This window comes from Eleutherodactylus coqui, chromosome 7, assembly GCF_035609145.1.
Source record: "Eleutherodactylus coqui strain aEleCoq1 chromosome 7, aEleCoq1.hap1, whole genome shotgun sequence".
NCBI lineage: Eukaryota > Metazoa > Chordata > Amphibia > Anura > Eleutherodactylidae > Eleutherodactylus > Eleutherodactylus coqui.
Window position 1 is genome coordinate 99743643 of NC_089843.1, and position 19496 is coordinate 99763138.

The following is a 19496-nucleotide window of genomic DNA, read 5'->3' on the forward strand; positions in this document are numbered from 1 at the left end:
TAGTATTGGCAAATGTTTGGACACCAGTTACAGATGTAGCAAAGTTTAATCCAACAGTAATGACTTGTTGCAACAAGTTATCTTAAAGACCCATTTAGACGGGACGAGTGTCGGGCAAGCTATACCCAACACTCGTCCCCGCACATACTAGCTCCTGTGCTGCTGCATGGGAGCTCGTATTGCTGGCTCACAGCGGGGACGCTAGAGAAGATTTTTCTCCTTGCGTTCCCCTGCCCCTCTCCATTGACTTAACATAGCGACCGTTCAGTACTGAACGGCTGCTATTTACACTGAGCGATTAGCTCATCGTCCATCATTTATTCAGCATAAACAATGGATAATGAGCTGATTGCTCAGTGTAAATGGCAGCTGTTCAGTACTGAACGCTCGCTATGTTAAGTCAAAGAAGAGAGGCGGGGGAAGCACTAGCGGAAAAATCTCCTGCAGCCTCCTTGCTAGCCGCTCTGTGAACAAACCAGCGATACTAGCTCCCGTGTGACAGCGAGGACACACCCGGACAAGTGTCGGGCATCGTTTGCCTGACATTCGTCCCGTGTAAATGGGCCTTTACTCATCGAAGGCCATTAAAAAGCAATTGAAAGAGCAAGAAAAAGTTCTGTACTACAGTTTAACTTGTCAAAGAGGGTTGTCAGTAAAATAAAATGTAAACTACCAGGCGTGGGATAAAACCACAATGGAGGCAATACTTGCCTGTCATCGCTTACCCAGCCATTTATTTATTTATTTATTTATAAACTCTGACAAATCCTTTCATATGTCAAGTTAAACTTTGTTCCATCTGTAAATGAATTCAGTCTGGTATCAACACGATCCAACTGGTCTCGCATCAATGCAATGAAACTTAATGTTCATCCCAAAATTGTTTGTCCTAGCACTCTTTTACATAAGTTCACTTTCTATGTAACTTGCTAGTTGTTTCAGAGATATTTCTTTGCATGCTAGTTCCTTAGGGCGCTCTCACGCAGGCGTGTTTTACCACGTATTCCACGCATGGGTTTTGGGTGCGTAATACGCAGTAACGAAGTTAACATGACTTTCAACAATGCCTCTCACACACATACAAAAAAGAACACAACCTGCATCTTGGTGGGTATTATGTGCGCACACATGCCGAGATAGTGTATGGGGATTTGTTACAGTAGAGGCTAATGTAAGAGCCCTTAGGATACGACCCAACCAGACTGCTGCCAGTACTGTCCATATTTGTTTGTTTTTCAGAGGTTGCAGAAACCTTTTGATGCATTTTTTTTTAACACAAAATGTCCAGAATGTCCCTTTTTTGCAGCATGGTAACAGTTGATGACATATGCACATACTATTGAATAGGGATTAATGTTTTGTTTTGTAGATCCTCCTTTGCACAGTACTGCGGTTTATACTGATGCTGATAGCGATGAGCATCTGCCGACCAGGGAAAATCCTAAACAAATATCAGCAAAACTAATGTCTCCCATTCGACCTGTAATTCGAGAGAAAAGGTAGGTGTCCTGCGTAATAGTCATAGAACAGAATAGTTCACTTGACACTAATCCCATAGATAATGGCAAAGAAGAAATTCAGCATAGTGGCCATCTCAGCTGCTAGTCAATGCTGTGATCAACTACACAGATTTGTTCTGTTCTTGTCTTCATGTGAACTACTAAAATGTGTGCTGGCCACTTAGTCTGTTTTGGTCATGGTGTATCAGCCATAGACTTCTAAGAACTTCTACACTGCTGTTCAGAAAAATATAGCTAAGCGGTGCTAAAGGGGTGCAGAGCTCATCTGAGTCCTCTACCTCTTGTTCTAGGGATTTGTGGGGGTCTCATAGAAAATTCTGGCTATTATAGAAATAATCTGTTCTAAAGATCTCCAATATTTTATGTTGTACATCATACAGATACAGTTATGGTAATTTTATACAGCATGTTCTAGCTGCCATTTTGTGCTGCTATTTCTCCTCCATTGACTTCTATGGAGTTAAAATTTAGCATTCAAAGTCCTAGAAGCAGTTCCAGGAGCATTTCTTTGACAAACTTTGGTGAAAGTAGGATTCCTTGTGAATTATCACAGCGCTGGAAATGAACCTGACCTTAGTTATACTGTACAAAAAGGTGTTTCTATTCTCTGTGTATTTTATACATTTGATTTATGCTGTTCACATTTTTTTTAATTTGATTTTTTTTCTGGTAGGACCCCAAGCCGCAAGGAATCAAAGAGCAACCCTGTAGGCGATATAGAGCATAGTGCTCGTAGACCTGACACTGCTCAAACCAAGAGAGTATGTAAACCCTGTTAAATTTGCTTTACTTGTTTTAGTTTCTTGTTTTATGAAATGTAAGTTAACTTTTAATAGTTGTGCTCAAGTCTACTATAATGTCAATCAGTTTATGGCATTGCTGCAAGTTTGCTTGGAGTTACCATCCAGTTCAGCAGTTTCAAAAATCTGGGTCTGACAGCTTATAAGATGAGATGTAAAAGTGAAGAAAAATATATTGCTGTAAATTTTGTCTTTCAAACTGCGGGACCAGATGCCTAAGATTTGTATGGACCTTTCACTTCATTTTCCTTTCCATTTCAGTTAGAAAAAAGTAGCTTTGAAAACCACATAAAAACTGATTTACAATTTTTACAAGTCATTGCATGAGTGCAGATTTCCGTATAAGTATTTCTCATTATGTTTTTTGTAATGCTCTTAAAAAACCCTTACTCACAGTAAAACCATTGTATTATTGGTGCCTTTTGCCCAATTTTTTTATTTTTGGGCTGCTCCAAAACTAAATGTCGTGGGCTGCATGCACATCGTCTAAGCCCTATGTTCGGCATATACACTGGGAAAAGGTCCTAGCAATACATGATATGAATCCATAGGGCCCTATTCCTCTGGCAGAGGCAAAAACCATGTTCTTTTCTCCTCTGTTGGGGTGGTATGTGTTACTTTTATCTATGTTTTTCAATTGTAAAGAAATGCAACTTACTACATTTCTCTATACAGAGGGTAGCCACAAATAAAACTTTTATAATTGGAGTCCATGGATGACATGTGCCACCGGATCCCTATATGGTAGCATACGTTGGATCTGTATGCCAGGAAATGTTCCAGACACATACCTTGCGCAAAAGGCTCAAACTGTATACACAGAGCTTTAATCCGCATTTTAAAGGAGTAACCAATGCTGAGGCTCAATAATTAGAAAACACTATTGGGCGGTGGGACACCTGAAGACTATGTGTTTAGCTATTGCCACTTGGAGGTGGACACTAAGGGGGAAAAAAGTGTTAGCTCCTCCTACCAGCTGCAGGCACCAAGCTAACCAGTTTGTCCGGTGTTGGCATTGTCCATACTTTTCTAACGCTTCCTGGCTTTCAAGTCAGCCATTCGTACCTATCTGTAGGGCCTTGCTCATGCCACCCCCTCCCAACCTCATACCGTTCTCCTGTCCCTCCTTGGAACTTCAATCCCTTTCGAGCCCCTGCATGACATCCCAACTCATCCTTTCAGGTTTCTGAGCTAGCAGCCTTGTCAGCCAAACCTCTGTTCTGTCTTCCATCGGGACAATGTTGTCCTACATGCTGTGCCTGCTTTCCTGCCTAAGGTGGTATCTGCCTCTCCTCCCACATCAATGAAGACGTCTTACTTAATGTTCTGCCCCTCTGTTTGGCATCTGAGGTAACACGCTCTCCACAAGTTGAAGCTTGTTCGAGTACTACAGATCTTTCTCTTTCAGGCATCCGCTTTCAGGCGCTTTGACTCTTTTTGAGAGACTCGGCCTAGAGGCTTCCAAAGATTTCATATTGTGTTGCATCAAGTCAGCGGAAGCTTACCATGCCGAGGACAGGGAGCCTCCCTTCTGTGTTATGACACAATATAATCAGGCAGTGAGTGCCCTTGGGCAGTTTACAATGGTGCTTCTGCTCCTTAAGTATGTAAGGCCACCACGTGGGCCTCTTTACACACTTATGTGATATTCTATCAAGCGCATGCTTTTGCATCTACGGATTTCTCTGTGGGCCGAAGAGTTCTACAAATGGCAGTAAGCCTTTATACGATTTCTCATCCCCGGGAAAATGCTCTAAAACGTCTACAGCCTTGTCTCCCAGTGACATGGATGAAAACAAAATATTTGTACCTATCGTGACCTTTTTCTCATCACATTCAGGGTATACAACACCCACCCAGTTCAATTCTAAGGACCTTACAACAGCTTTCTCCTTGGTGCAACTTTCTCTCCAGAGTTGACATGGTTCCCTTCTGTGTTGCGGTCTTAAATGTTTTAATGTCCACATTGACTGTTTTATCTTTGCTATCCTACTTGTTGCTCCTCCTGTTTGCATACAAGCTGGTTAGCTTGGTGCCTGCAAGGGAGCTTCAGCTGGTAGGAGGAGCTCTTATTTTTTTTTACCTTTTAGTGTCCGCCTCCTAGTGGCAGTAGCTATACCCATGATCTTCAGTTGTGTTCCCCAATGAATATGACGAAAAAGATTTTATGAGAAGTACAAGAATCTTGTTGTTAAGATGTTCTATGTTTTTAGACTCCACAAAAGAAATCCCAAGATGTACCAAAACGAGGGTCTTCTAAGATGCATGGACCTCCCAGGAATCTGGCTGATGGTGCTCCACCCTCAACACAAGCTCCAAATGCAAATGTGGTGGGTAACCATTTCGGACAGTTATATTTATTTATTTTTATTTTTTTGGTGGCTTTAAATATTTTGCTGCCAATCCGAAACATTTAGTTATTACCTAAATGGAGAAACTTCTGTATTTTTAACAAAACTATAGTTCTTTTAGATTTATGTCCCATTGAGTATTAAAATTCCATCTTCCAATGACAGAAACTTGTCAGAAGGTAGTGTGGGTGGAAGAGTTGCTCTACTGAGACCCCCACAAGCTGCTAGAACAAATAAGCTAGAGCTATTTGAACTCCAGTCCGCATCTCTCAACTTGGGGCTCATTCACATGGCTGTATGCATAACACGCTGTGTGCGTGCGCGTGCGATTTTGGACTGCACATGACAGTGTATTCCACGCACACTGTCATGTGCAGTCTTCCTGGTTTCATTTTTTATTTAAATCTCTGTCTCTGTCACTTAGCGAAGGTGCATATAAACGCCATACAGATGCAATGTATTAGTGCAAATCTATTTTCTATATGGTATGCTTTTAGGTTTCCAAATTATGTGATTGAAAGTCATCTGTTTTATTACATTAACAAGCAGTAGTATATATAGAAAAAAACATTTGCTATGAGGCCAGAACATGCCTCACTTGTAATAAGTTAATTATAATAAATTATAATATCATTCGTTCATAAAACTAATGAACAGAAATGTTTAACTACATGATATTTAAGAACATGAGAATAGGTCGCTCCGACCCCGGAGCCAGGAGTCTGCTTTCTCGATCTCTTTGTACAGAATGTACCAAACCCACAAGGTCCTTTTTGAACTGTTATTGCAGATCTGCCAAATTCTTGTTAAAGGAAAATGACAATGATATGACAGAGACAGAAGATGGATACAAAATAGATACAGTATACAATATTTACTGCGCTAATAGGAGGAGCTAACACTTTTTTTTCCCCCTTAGTGTCCGCCTCCTAGTGGCAGTAGCTATACCTACGGTTTTCAGTTGTGTTCCCCAATGAATGTGACAAGAAAGATTTTGTGGTACAAAAATCTTGTATTAAAATGTTTTCTGTTTTTAGACTCCAGAAAAGAAATCGCAAGATGTACCAAAACCAGGGTCTTCTAAGATGCATGAGCCTCCCAGGAATCTGGCTGATGGTGCTCCATCTTCAACACAAGTGGGTAACAATTTCAGACAGTTATATGCTTTATTTATTTTTTATTTTTTTGGTGGCTTTAAATATTTTGCTGCCAATCCGACACATTTAGTTATTACCTAAATTGATAAACTCCTATGTATGTAACAGGACTATAGTTCTCCTTTAGATTTATCTCCCACTGAGTATTAAAATTCTGTCTTCCAATGACAGAAACTTGTCAGAAAGCAGTGTGGGTGAAAGAGTTGCCCTACTGAGACCCCCACAAGCTGCTAGAACAAATAAGCTAGAGCTATCTGAACTCCAGTCCGCATCTCTCAACTTGGGGCTCATTTACATGGCTGTATATGTAACACGTATTATGCAGCGTTTTACCACTGTGTGAGTGCGCGTATGGCAGCAATTTTGGATCGCACATGACGGCGTGTTTCACACTTGCTGTTATGTGCAGTCTTCCTGGTTTAATTTATTTATTTTAAATCTCTCTCTGTTGCTTAGTGAAGGTTCGTATAATCTTCATACATACACAATGTGTTGTGTATGTACAGCATTTTATACGCATGCATAGTGAACAATAGGTCTGTACGTGCGTAATACACACTAAGATAGAACATGCTGCATTCTTTTTTACATGTATATTATACACAGTGCGGACACGCTAGCGTGAGTGGGACATGTGAAAATAAGTGTATTTGAATTGCTGCAATGTACTGCTTATTATACGCAAGCGCATCAGTAGTTGGTCTGTGTCAGGCTGCTACTCGGGCCCCCTGGCAATCAGCTGATCTTGGCCCCCGCGCTCACTGCAGCCCACTGAGTGTTGACAGCTTTTTGTCCGCATTGGAGTCTGAGTCAGAAGCGCAACCGAAGGTAAAGCTCTCATTGATTTCAAAGGGAGCAAAGCCTTCAATTACACTTTCAACTTTGGGAACAGAGATGCAGATGTAATAGGTTTAACTGCCATTGAAATCAACCGGAGCTATACTTTCTATTGCACTTCTGACTCCTAACCCAATCCGGTCTGCTGCAGTGAGTGCGAGGACGGAGATAAATTGATTGCCGGGGTTAAGAGCGGTGAACCCCAGACAATCAAGTATTGATGACCTGTCCTAAGGATAGGTCATCAGTACTACAACTGGTTAAATGCCTATAATACTCCTTTAAGTGGTTATCTAAGTACCTGGGCACCCACTGATATGTCAGATATAGATAGATAGGTCAGATATAGATATGTATCTATCTATAGAAAGGTTCATTTTTACATTAACATTCGGTAGTGTTTACAAAAAGCATATTATACATGTATAAAGCGCCTTCATGTGTAACCTCCATTGTTTAAGAGGTCAAGCATATTATACATGTATAAAGCGCCTTCATGTGTGACCTCCACACATCAAGGCGCTTTATACATGTATAATCTCCATTGTTTAAGATCATGATTGTAGAATTTGATTGTAAGAGTCGTCCCGTGTAAATGGAGAATAATATTTTAGATGTCTGCAGGAGGCCATATGATCTGAGTACAGTGCAGCGATCTGTTTCGCTGGGTGTTTATCCTGACAGTAATGATTATCTTAATGTTCCACCAGGTGTCTGCCAAAAAGACAAGGACTCCAAGGAAAGAAAAGAATGTCTCTAGTAAAAAGAAATCAAGAAAAGGTATGTAGTCACAATCTTTCTTCTGCTATAAAAGTAATCGTACATTAGTCCTAAGGTATGTAAAGAGATCCTAAGATCTCATGCCCACGGCCAGGTTGGATTCTGACTGCGAAATATCGCAGCTGAATCAGACACTGTGCCCCCCCCCCCCCCCCCCTCTCCAGAGACCCTATACACTTCTGTCCGGATCTGCCACAAGCGTCTGGGTGGGCATGCATGCGCAGTGCAGTGCATGACTCGCTGGGCTGTGACACGAATGCCCACAATACTTCTGCAGTGCTCACAGTGGAAGTATCGCGGGACGGATGGCTTCCATTGACAGCAATGGAAGCCATCTGGGCTTTTTTGTTTAGTTTTTTTCCGCATAAAATAAAATATGCTGTGGTTTGTTTTTTTGTTTTTTTTGTTTGTTTTTTTTTTCCCCCTGAAAGCGGAAAATTGCAGTTGACTTGTGCTTGTGGGCAGGGGAGAATCGTTTAACATAGCATGTCTGTGGACGGACATTGCTCCGGAATTTGTGGCGGGCGTCTGACCGCAAATTCCGCAGTGATAATCAGTCTATGGGCATTCGGCCGTAGACCTCTAAACTATGGGCGTTTCTTTATTTAAATACACTTTACTGGTTGAATTACAACCAGTAAAGTAAACAAGGAAACAAACACGTTTGGAGGTTTGCAGACCTCTTCACACACCTGGGAATGTTCTAGTGGCAACAGTGAAAGGACATATACAAAGTAGAACAAGGGCAAAATAGCAAAATCTAGTAAAATAAGTAAATTTAAAATAAACAAAAATTCAAATAAAAAATAATTAGAAATTCTATAAATAGAGTCCTAGCTAATATAGTTCCCTAGTAGACAGCTGACTAATCAGTCATTTTTAGTCAAAACAATTTCATGTAATGGCTGTCGTACATATAGTTATACAACAGTAAGGGCTCCTTTACACGACTACGGCGTTAGTGTATTCTCTGTGCGGAATACGCTGTACTAATCTGTCATTGGCTCCCATGCTGCTGTTCGCACAAATGGCACTATAAAAATCGCAGCATGTTCTATACCAGTGTACCTGTCTGATCTATTCCTCTCTGGGGACGCTTCACCTGCTTGTTTTGGTTTGTTTTTCACTTTTTTTCTGTCTCCCAATGAAGGGATTGGGGTTATGTGAGGGAGAGAAGTGGATTAGCTGGGCAGCAGAGTTGTGAATGGATTGGAGGGGTGTAGGTGGAGGTATCGAAATATTAGAGCAAAGATGCATGGACTGTCATTTTTATTAAGCAAGTAGTCCTCACTCTATCTGTAAATTTAAAATTTGTCTGGTTATCATATTTGATTCTAGATAGGATGGAAACAAACCCAGCAGATATTGGGAGTCCAGAAAACGTGCCCAAGTCTGTAAGAAATGTAAATGAACTAGATGTTGTCCTCTTGGAATGTGAAAAACATACGGAGTTGTACAGGTATGTTTTGTATATGGTGAAACTTCTTTGAGATAACAATCCAAAATTGCAGATATAGGGGTATTCCAGAGACTGTCCAAAATTTCTCTAACTTTTCCACTTATTGCCATTATTCCAAAAGTTCATCTAAATCATCAAAATGATTATGGACCTCTTTTTGCCGATCTATGCCACTGCTGGTTTCCAGCGAATTTCAGGTTTCCACATTTATTTAAAGTGTCCGCCGAGGAGTAAAAAAACGACATCTCCTACAGTGCCATATTGGCATTAGTTGTGAATGGATTATACAACAATTGTCAACTGATGAGTGCGCATTCACCACTGTACATGCGGTGTTGTCATTACAAAATTCAAAGGCACAAAGCATAACAGTGGAGCATACAGGTCGTAACCACTGGATACCAATGGAGAACTAAGCTGTGGGGTGTGAAGAGGGGTAGTCATGATACAATTTTGCATGATAATCTAACATTTAGTAAAACAATGTATAAAAATTCATGTTTTTGGCTAAATGTCAGAGCCAAACAGAACCTCAGACATGCAACACCTCCTAAAAATAAAAGAACAAGATATCCAGAGGTCATACGTTACATTTACATCTGTATCTACATGGACATATCTCAAAATTATCACAGCTGAAGAGACCAGAAACGTCTTGTGATGCAGATGCTGGAAAAGAGCCAGTCCACAGAGCCAACAAATGGCCCGGAGCAGAGAGAGGATTAGATCGGCAACTACTCACCTTCTTACACCTTTAGTAGGACCAAAAAAAAACTACACACATATGAGAATCAGAGAGCAAATATCATCTCTCATTGTTAGGAGGGCTGATGACCTAAAGAACAGTTCCTGCATCCCCTGAGGTCATGGAAGGATGTGCAGGGGAGAGATGACAGTAAGAAGCTGTGTTTTTTTTCTTTCTGATGTTTCTTTCCACTTCTCTGTGTCTTAGGGTATGTGCACACGGCTGAATTCAGTGCAGAATTTCTGTGTGGATTTTACCCTTTAAAAACTGCTGTGTAAATCATCAGCTAAGCCTCATATTTCTGCCACGTATCTTTCTGTAGATTCACATGTGGATTTAACCATGTGAATGACCAAAATCTACATACAGAGTTTTCACTGTGCTTCCATCTGGATCCACATTGAATCACCGTTGAAATGGTGGAAATTCTGCACTCACATTTTGCCCATTCATAGAGCTAAATCCATGTGTGACTCAACAGCAAAATCCAGGGTTTAGCCACATTTTTTAGAGTCCTAATCCATGCTGAAAAAACTGGAATGCATTCTACCATGTGCACATACCCTTAGGCTGCTTTCACACAGGCGAGAAAATCGTGCAAGATTTGTGCGTTGCGAGACGCACAAATATGAACCCCCGTTCATTTGAATGGGGTCATACACCTGAGCAATGTTTTCCTGCATGGCACCGCTATGCAGGAAGCAAATTGTGGCATAGTCTATCTTTGGGTGTTCTCTCGCATAGCAGCAACCATTTTTTTTTCAATGGGGCTGGCAGCAGCATTGCACCACGCACTAGGTGCACACGATACGAGGTCTCCCATTGAAAACAATGGGAGAAACTCTGTGATACTGTCAGCCGTGGCAGAGGATCGCTACATCCCCGAAGTGATGCGAGGCTCTTTTGACATAAACACTCCATGTATCCACGGGGCATTCAAATGGTGGGAAGCGTGATATGGGGCTGTGAATCATGGCCCCATATCGCGCTCGCCCGTGTGAAGTTAGCCTTACACAGAACCAGGAAGCAAAACTTTTCTTGCTGCTTCTAGTCTTAAAATGAGTGCTGCCACAAAGGTATTGCAAGTAGAGCTTTAATCTTGGTATTGTGGGACGTTGTTATACCAACCTCCATGCTCTTTGTATTCTAGCTGGTAAGCATTTAAAATCATAATGTATCACATGCCCTAATGCCCAATTCATATCATAGCAGCAGCACCTCAAGACACAACATATTGTATGCCAAGGCTTAAACTTTTGATTGGCTCAAATGGGGTCAGAGCAAGGAAGTGATTAGTAAGGCCTCAGGGAAAATCAGGCCCGCCGCAGATTCTTCATGGAGAATCCATAGCGGGTCCCTCCTGCCCTGCGGACATGAGGCCAAAAAATAAAAATAAACTCACCTCTCCGGATACTGCGGTTCTTTCTTCCTTCCTTCCCAGCCGGATCTTCTTTCTTGGGCCCGGCGGATGTTCTCGGCACGCCGGCAGCGTGCCACGCGCATGTGCCGGGCACATCCGCCGGGCCACAGAAAGAAGATCCAGCCTGGAAGGAAGGGAGACCTACAGCGTCCAGGACAGGTGGGTTAAAATTATGGTACAGGTGTTCCGTGCATCCGACGGCTTCCATAGGCTTCAATAGAAGCCTGCGGGAGACCCGCACTAAAATGGAGCATGTCCGTATTTTTTCCCACACGTTGATCCGCGCCTGAAGGGAAAAATGACATCCGCAGGTATTTAACTACCTAAGGGTGTCCAATGCATCCCTATGGGACGCAGATCCACGTGCGGGAAAAAAGCTGTGGATTTTAACCCCGTGGACATGAGGCCTAAGTGGTAGATCTTGGTTGGAAAGCGAGAGTAGTGTTATCACAGAAGTCCTGTGTGCATAGGATAAATGCTTATGCCCTTTTAGACGAGCCTATTCTCGTTTGGACGAGCAAGTGACGTCCCCGCTAACTCGTTCGCACTTGTGCAGCCTGTTTAGACAGTAAGACCACCATTGAGAATCTTTCACTACTCATTCAGTCGTTCCACATTGCTGTGTGAACAATCCAATGATTATTTTAAATGATGAGAGCAGCGCTTCCAGAATAGTGAATACTCGTATCTATAACTACATGCAATCAGGATACAGAAAAACACAGAAGGGTACTCACCTGGTGCTAGGTGGAACCACCTAAATTAGGGGTCCACCTGCACCCGGAGTTCGAGTAGGCTTGTAATAAATGGATCCCATGGACCGCAATTCGATGGAAACCGGAGAGATGTGTGGAGGAGTCACCGAAGTCTGCCAAAATGAGGCTGCGTGCTGTGGGAGTTGTTTGGAAAAGGAAAAATTTCCTCCGTGCTCATCAGGTACGGGTATAGATTCCAGTAGTATGAAGATTGGCAATGCATACTTTATTATACAAAGCAACGCGTTTCGGTGTGAGGATAAAACGTCTGTCAAGCTCTTTCAAGAGCTTGCCGAAGTCGGTTTATCCTCATGCCGAAATGCGTTGCTCTGTATAAAGTATGCATTGCCAATCTTCATACTACTGGAATCTATACCCGTACCTGATGAGCACGGAGGAAATTTTCCTTTTCCAAACAATGATTACTTTTAATCCTGCTAAAACTGAGCGACGAACAAAAAGTGCAGGATTCTCGTTCATCGTTCGGTCATTGGCTCGCGTTTAACCGATCGATTCACTTTCACTCATTTTAACAATTTTTTTTTTTTTTTAATCATTTCATATAAACGCAGCATTACTGCAGCATCCAGCCCGGTAAAGTGCAGAGGGTCTGTAGAAAGAGGTGACCTTTTGGAGAGGTTTCATTAGACTGCATTACATTTATGCCTTTGCTTTTTGATGATCCCAAAATAATTTTCTGTTTCTCTGTAGGGAAAATGTTGACACAGATGTCTGCAAAAGAGCAGTTGATGTATTTTTTAATAGTTTTAAAGAACAGTTATCTACAACAGTAAGTATTTGGATTCCCTTGTCAATGCTGAAGAGGTAGCAAAACCATCTGAATCACAGAAACCGACTGGAATTCATGACTTTAAATGCAGATTTTGTTTCCGGCACATGTGAATGAAGTATAAAATACCTCATCCATCTGTATTACCAGGGAAGTATCAGTGGACTCTGTCAGGCACAGGATCCACGGTGCACAATAAAATTGTTTTAGAAGTAATTTGTCCAGAGCAATAGATGGCGTGAGATTAACAGTGAGCTTGTGGTGTAAATCTAATGTGGGTATAGAGAAGCTCGGCATAAAGGGAGTTAAACGCTGAGCGCTGCTATCCACACCTCCCTGTACTGCCAGTTCTTGGAGCAATACAGTGGAGTTCATTGAGTAATGAAATGTAAATGTTTTTTTTGTTGTGTCTACTTTTTTAGCGACTTGCAGAGCTGATGTTTAGTAAATATTCCAAACCACTTCTCAAAGGGATTTTAATTTGTAGGTGTATTAACGTTGTATGATTAATTTGTATTGATTAATGGATGTACAGTAAAACCTCTACTAACGTTGGTAATCCATCAGCTTTACCTGAAACCGTTGCTACTCGAGGTAATTTCCATAGGAATCAATGTAAATCCAATAAATTCGTTCTAGACATTCCAAAAAACACACCAAAACCATTTTAATAGAGAATAAATATAGTCTTTAATACCAATAATAATACAGTTGGTCCCCTACTTGCGAACAGGTTCCGTTCCAGGAACCTGTTCGCAAGTCCAAACAAATGTTTGTATGGAGCGGGATCGCGGGTGGATCCCGCTCCATACAACGTCGGGTGCAGGCTGACAACGGTATTTAAAGTGTTAACAGTTCCGACGAGCGGCGCGGCTCATCGGAACTGCGGGTGTCGGCTGTAAGAAACAGTTGGCACCCGGTGTTCAGGGGGCCCGTACAGTGTCCCGCAATAAGATCGCGGGACACTGTGCGGTTGCTAGGCAGCCTGGGGCCTTCTGAAAGGCCTCAGGGCTGCCTATGTAGAGCGCCTATCAAGCGCAATACAGGGACTATCTGTAATAATAAATGAACACTTAACATGTTATTAAACATGTTACTGTGTGTTGTCTGTGATGTTACATAGGACTGCAGGTAACCTACTACATCATCTGTCTTCAGTGTTATCACTGTGTTCTCTGTGGTGTTACATAGGACTGCAGGTAAGCTACTACAGCATCTGTCCTCAACATTATCACTGTGTTCTCTGTGCTGTTACATTGGAGTGTAGTTGTACAGTACTGTACTGTACTAGTGTATTACCTGTCGCCTATGATGGAGAAGGGTGGGTTGCATTAGCAGCAGCTGGAGGAGGAGACTCCGCCGAGCAGAAGATTATGTAGGTTTAGCAGCAAAGTCACATGGGCCGGCACACACCGGGGTTATTACAGGCAAGCAATATTACTAGAGACACAATTTTGGCTAAAAACCTGCCTTACTTGAAATCAGCCTTAGTAGATGTCAGTGCTAGCAGAGGTTTTGCTGTACATGTTTAATGTAACCCCTTGGGCTATTTAGTTACCTGCAGCTTGGCCATGTAGCATTGCAATACTGTGAGGCCCAATGGGCATTTCTATTGGGTGCTGATATAACTAGGACATGCACATTTAGGCCGGATTTACACAGGCATACACCTATTTGCGCAATGTGCGCTGTGTTTTTGCTCACGTAAACAAATTACGCATGCATGCTCCCAGTGATTGCAATTGACAATTGAGTTAATTCAATATGTGCAAATTTTTTTTTTGTGCGTAAATGCGTGGGAAAATAGAGCTTGCTTTTTTATATTTTTTGCGCTAATGAAATGTGTACGTAAAGTACGCTCACGAGCACAAACCTTTTGAAATCAATGGTTTCTATTCACTGCATATTAAGCGTACACATTTTTCACACGCAATGCTCTGCGCAAATGCGTTCATCTGAATAAGTCTTTAAGCTAACATAGAGGTTGCAGATGATCCACAGATCACTACTCATTGCTAGGGCTGTAACTGGACTTGGCACTTAAAACAATAGCAAGTTCAGGTGCTGCCCAGCAGGTACCGGTAATCTGCATGTAGTTACTATGAATCATAGAATGGTAGATTTGGAAGGGACCTCCAGGGTCATCGTGTCCAACCCCCTGCTCAGTGCAGGATTCACTAAATCATCCCAGGCAGATATTTGTCCAGCCTCTGTTTGAACACTTCCATTGACGGAGTACTCACCACCTCCCTTGGTAAACAGTTCCACTCATTGATCACCCTCACTGTAAGAAAGTTTTTTTCTAATATCTAATTTGTGTCTCCTCTCAGAGTCCTCATCCTCAGAGTGTACAGAATAATAAGTACTAGGCGCAGCTCACTCATAGTCCTCTCGGCTAATATGTATGTTACCATATGGAAGAATCAGTTCCCCATCACCAATCCAAATATGTATAAATCCAGGCAACAGCACACAGATCTCATGTTAAAAATTCTTTTGTTTATTTACATGTAAACTGCAGTCTTTCTGCTCACCGCTGAGCCTTTTCAAGCACACACATAATGTCATAGACGGCAGTTTCTTACCATGGAGTCGGTGTGCTGCTACCTGAATTTATATGCACCATTAGTCATTGTTAATCCCTAGTTTTATGATTTTCTATTATTTGTATATATTTGAAAATATTTTAATAAAAATAACGTGTTTCCAGATATCGGACCTACAAAAGCTGAAAAATCTAAAAAGGAGAAATGCAAAGGTAAATACTGTATATATTATATGCTGTAACAAAGTTAAATTAGATGTTGTTCGGAGCTCATACAGGGTCAGAAGTGTAGAACAAAAGTGAATGTAAGAATGCCATGGGATAAGCATATATCTATCCTAAGATAAAAAAGGCATCGTATAAACGTAGACAGGATAGACCATGACGTTTTGCAAACTCAAACACGCCCCCAATATGGCCGCGGCCACCGGCAAACACAGATGACCGTGAATGTAAGGTACTTTTGTAATGCTATATATGTATGTTTGTTATACTATCTAAACATGGCTTGAGAAAGGTGCCTGTGAGCACAGAAACGCGTTGCCTGTTTTACTATATTAGAATAAAGTGACATCATCTTATCCAAACGCTTGGAACGTGACGTTTGCTTGGACTGAAAGGAGTCATCACTTCAAGGAGGGGGCTTCTTGTCTTCATACTCCCCTCCTCTCGAGTAAGTGTAACTCCTGTTCACTTTTTGGACCATCACCACTTGTAAGAATGATCAATTCGTAGAGCGCAGAAAAGTTTTTTGTTTGCTAATGGATAGACCATGGGGTCTTTTTCTTGCATCTGCTATGTTCCCAGCAAATGACATCATCTGTGCACCTTCTGCGCTTTATCCAATTTTTTTAGTATGTGTTGCCTATATATTATAAACACTTGTTTCTAACCCATGGGGCAGTTTAGAGAATTGAATTATTTATATGTATAAAATCAAACCTATTATCTCATAGATGCAGTTAGAAATTGGAAGAAAAAGAAAACGCTTACTTGAAGTGAAAGATGAAATCATAGCGTAAGTAGTTTAGTTTATTTGCTGTATTGACAGCTCTCTATACACTGGTGAAGTGACTGTAAAAGCAGAACATGATGTATACCAACTTATAATGGCTGCAACAGCCTTCCATTTTTTCCAGTTAGAATGGAACAAATACTACCCTGCTCTGGCCATCAAAGAGCAACTGAAACACATGTTCTATTAACCCTTTCCAGTCCACTGTCTGACATCGTAAGACATGATTTAAGGCTATACAGCTCTGATGTTGGAAGACATCCGTCGGGGTTCTCTTACTGTATATTGCCAGCGCCTCTGCTGTTGGAGCCTATCCAACATGTCACCTAATTAAGTACTGGCTTTAGCCAGCAGATAGCGCCGTTGTATAACGGCAGAAAAAGAGTAAGCCCCCTAGGAAAACCAGGATACAAATTGGATTGGAAAGGGTTAATGATGATATTTTTTTTTCTCTGATTTATTTCATGTAAGGTACCAGTACAATTAATACAATGTGTGTAACTGGACTGCTTAGTACATACAAAGTAGTGAGCAAGCAATACACTGAAGCAATTAGACCAATAATTATACTGTGGTTTTGGTGCTATCTAATTTTGTATAAATCTTTTTTTTTTTTTTTTAAATCTTTTTACAATGTGGATTAGACCTTCACTTTGATGGAGTTTCCACTTGTACTGCAGGCGTCTAACAACTGGGAGAAGTCTTATGCATGTGGGATACCTCACTTCGCACAGCCAGCTAATTTTCCCAATACTATAGAAAAATGGAGGAGATATAGCAATGTATTTACCAGTTTTGTGACATAACTATAATGAAATAGATGTAGCTTGAGCCAAATTCCATATTTATCAAGCATGTACACTATTGTTTTTTCCAACACACACGATAAAGTGCTTGGGGGGCTTCAACGTTACATGGAGCGCAAATCATTTATGAATAAATAGATAAGTGTTGCAAAAGAACACCGGGTTAGGCTAAGTGTCACTTTAACCCTGTGGCAGAATGACTGGATGGATGTGAGTCTTGTCATATGCCATGTGGAGCAAAATACTAGCACATGGTGCACCATTATTAACACCCTAATTGTATGTAGAGGATCACAATGAAAATCAGAGGTTTTGAGAAAATGCGTTTTCAATAACATTGGGGGTTTTGTTTTCAAGTAAAGGAGTCTTTAATTTTTTTTAATCCAATTAAGTAGTAGTGCTATCTGATGTATACTTCAGGCTTTCTTTCTCTTCTAGGAATCAGCCTAAATTGAATAAATTGCAGAAGGAATGTTCTGAACTGGAGCAAAAGCAGGAATCGCTGAAGAGTGCAAGAACTATCCTTGACAACATTGCACAACTACAGGAGGATTACATGAGGCTCAAGACTAAAAATCCCCACCTTAAGGAAACTGTAAATATTTTTTCAATAGTTTGTAAAATTCTGGTTTGTATTGTTATCTACAATAGTCATGTAAAAAAGCAGGGCGTACACCGTGTCCATCTTCATGATCTCATTCATTTCTGTGGGAAGTATCAATGAAGGTCTCAAAAGTTGGACTCCCAACTAATACTTGTATGACCCATAGAGCTAAAAAGATCATGGGATGTTTTCTGAGATTTAGAAAACAAAGTGACAGAGGGCAGATAAATGTAAAATTTAAAAAAAATAAAACAAAAACATGTCACCATACTCCACTTTCTAGTGACACCTTGGTCCTGCATTGTTGCTCCAGTTCGATTCTGGAAGTAACTGCAATGGTCAAAGCTGTTCATCACTCATGTGGCCGCTCAGCCAATCAGTAGCCTCAGCAGGCATCTGTGTATGAATGGCATGTGATTACTGCTGCTTATGATTGGATGAGCATTTACTTGTACCAGGAGGACCATTGGAAAGAGAAGTTTCTTTTTTTTTCTCTATTTTGCACCTTTATCTGACCCTTAAATACATTATTTTATTTTTATTACATTTTTGAAATACCTCCTTAGGTTTTTATTGACACATAAGAGCATGGCATAGGCGAAATGCAAGTTTAGACGGATAATGTGAACATTAGAGTTGGAAGGGTCATCTGGTCCAACCCCCTGCTCAATTCACGATTCACTAAATCATCCCAGTAGTCTGTCCAGCCTCTGTTTGAAGACTTCCATTGAAGGAGAACTTGCCATCTCCCGTACCCTATGTAATTTGAATAGTAAAGTTCTTCACTGTTAACTATTATGGGGCTTATTATATGATGTACTACAATGTTTCTCAGACTTTGAGTAGGAATGTCACCTTGAATTTCTATCCAATAGTTGTATTTCTAAAATGCTAACTTGTAATGTATTTTGTTAAATTACTTTGCAGTACGGGATATCCAGTCTACCTGCGTTATGCCTGCAAGTTGAAAGTGTTCTGAATGCTGAGCAGCATTTTCATATCGTGAACAGAAAACTGCAGTCTTTTATTGACCCGAAGAAAGGAAATGATTAGAGAGTGATCTTTGCTTCTTTGTATGTTGCAGACTTTGGTCTTTTTGACAAGGACTGCCTTTTTTCATACCTGTTCTTTTCATCCCTCTAAGGCCTTAGTCAGACGGGCGTTTTTTTGCGCGATTTGCGGATCGCATGACTGATGCGCATCCGCAAATCGCGTGACCGGTGCCCGAAAATCACCCGAAAATCTGATCCTAGCCGCGTTTCATTAGAGCCAATCAGGGGGCAGGTCTGACTCACACCCCCTTCACACCCACAGCAGGCCGGCCGGGCTGAACTCCGGCTGCCGGGACAAGGTAAGTATATATTTTTATTTTATTTTAACACTTTTCTGGATGAATTGCAGGGAAGGGCTTATATATTTAAGCCCTTCCCGACAATTCATCCAGCGCTGTCCGGCAGCCCATTGCTTTCAATGGAGCCGGCTGTATTGCCGGCTCCATTGAATTCAATGGGCAAACATCGTTCTTCTCCGTCACAGCTGTTACAGCTGTGGCAGAGAAGAATGATTTGTCTTCTATATGTTCTCAATGGGGTCGGCGCTGCTGCCGCCAGCCCCATTGAGCGCATATAGAGAAAAGAACAGGAATCGCAGATAGGTGCGAGCTGCGATTTCTGTTCTATAATTTATCGGACGAGCGCATAAAAAGCGCTCATGTGTCCGATACCATTGCAAAGCAATGGTTTTAAAAAATCGCTGGACGCATGCGCAAATCGCGCAAAAAAACACCCGTCTGGCCAAGGCCTAAGATAGACACATTTAAACTGTATCCTGTAATATCTGCTATACAAGGTAGGTAGATTGGTAGGCTGCTGCTATTGGAGAGCTAATATAGCAATTTTTATAGTTGTAGGTC

The 19496-nt window shown here is 41.3% G+C and overlaps 1 protein-coding gene across 2 annotated transcripts in view; it reads left to right on the top strand.

Annotated features, from left to right (window-relative positions):
• Positions 1-19025, top strand: part of CENPU (centromere protein U) — a 28062-nt gene extending 9037 nt beyond the window's left edge. The window contains exons 4-14 of one of the 2 annotated variants that reach the window (XM_066573468.1): positions 1370-1499; positions 2194-2281; positions 4534-4650; positions 5709-5807; positions 7376-7445; positions 8784-8904; positions 12536-12614; positions 15325-15372; positions 16116-16177; positions 17419-17575; positions 18512-19025. In XM_066573468.1, coding sequence (XP_066429565.1) covers positions 1370-1499; positions 2194-2281; positions 4534-4650; positions 5709-5807; positions 7376-7445; positions 8784-8904; positions 12536-12614; positions 15325-15372; positions 16116-16177; positions 17419-17575; positions 18512-18637 — 1097 coding nt within the window. In that variant the 3' untranslated portion in view covers positions 18638-19025. The remainder of the gene's footprint in view (positions 1-1369; positions 1500-2193; positions 2282-4533; positions 4651-5708; positions 5808-7375; positions 7446-8783; positions 8905-12535; positions 12615-15324; positions 15373-16115; positions 16178-17418; positions 17576-18511) is intronic. The other variant, XM_066573467.1, reaches the window with a different exon arrangement.
• Positions 19026-19496: the final 471 nt, after the last annotated feature.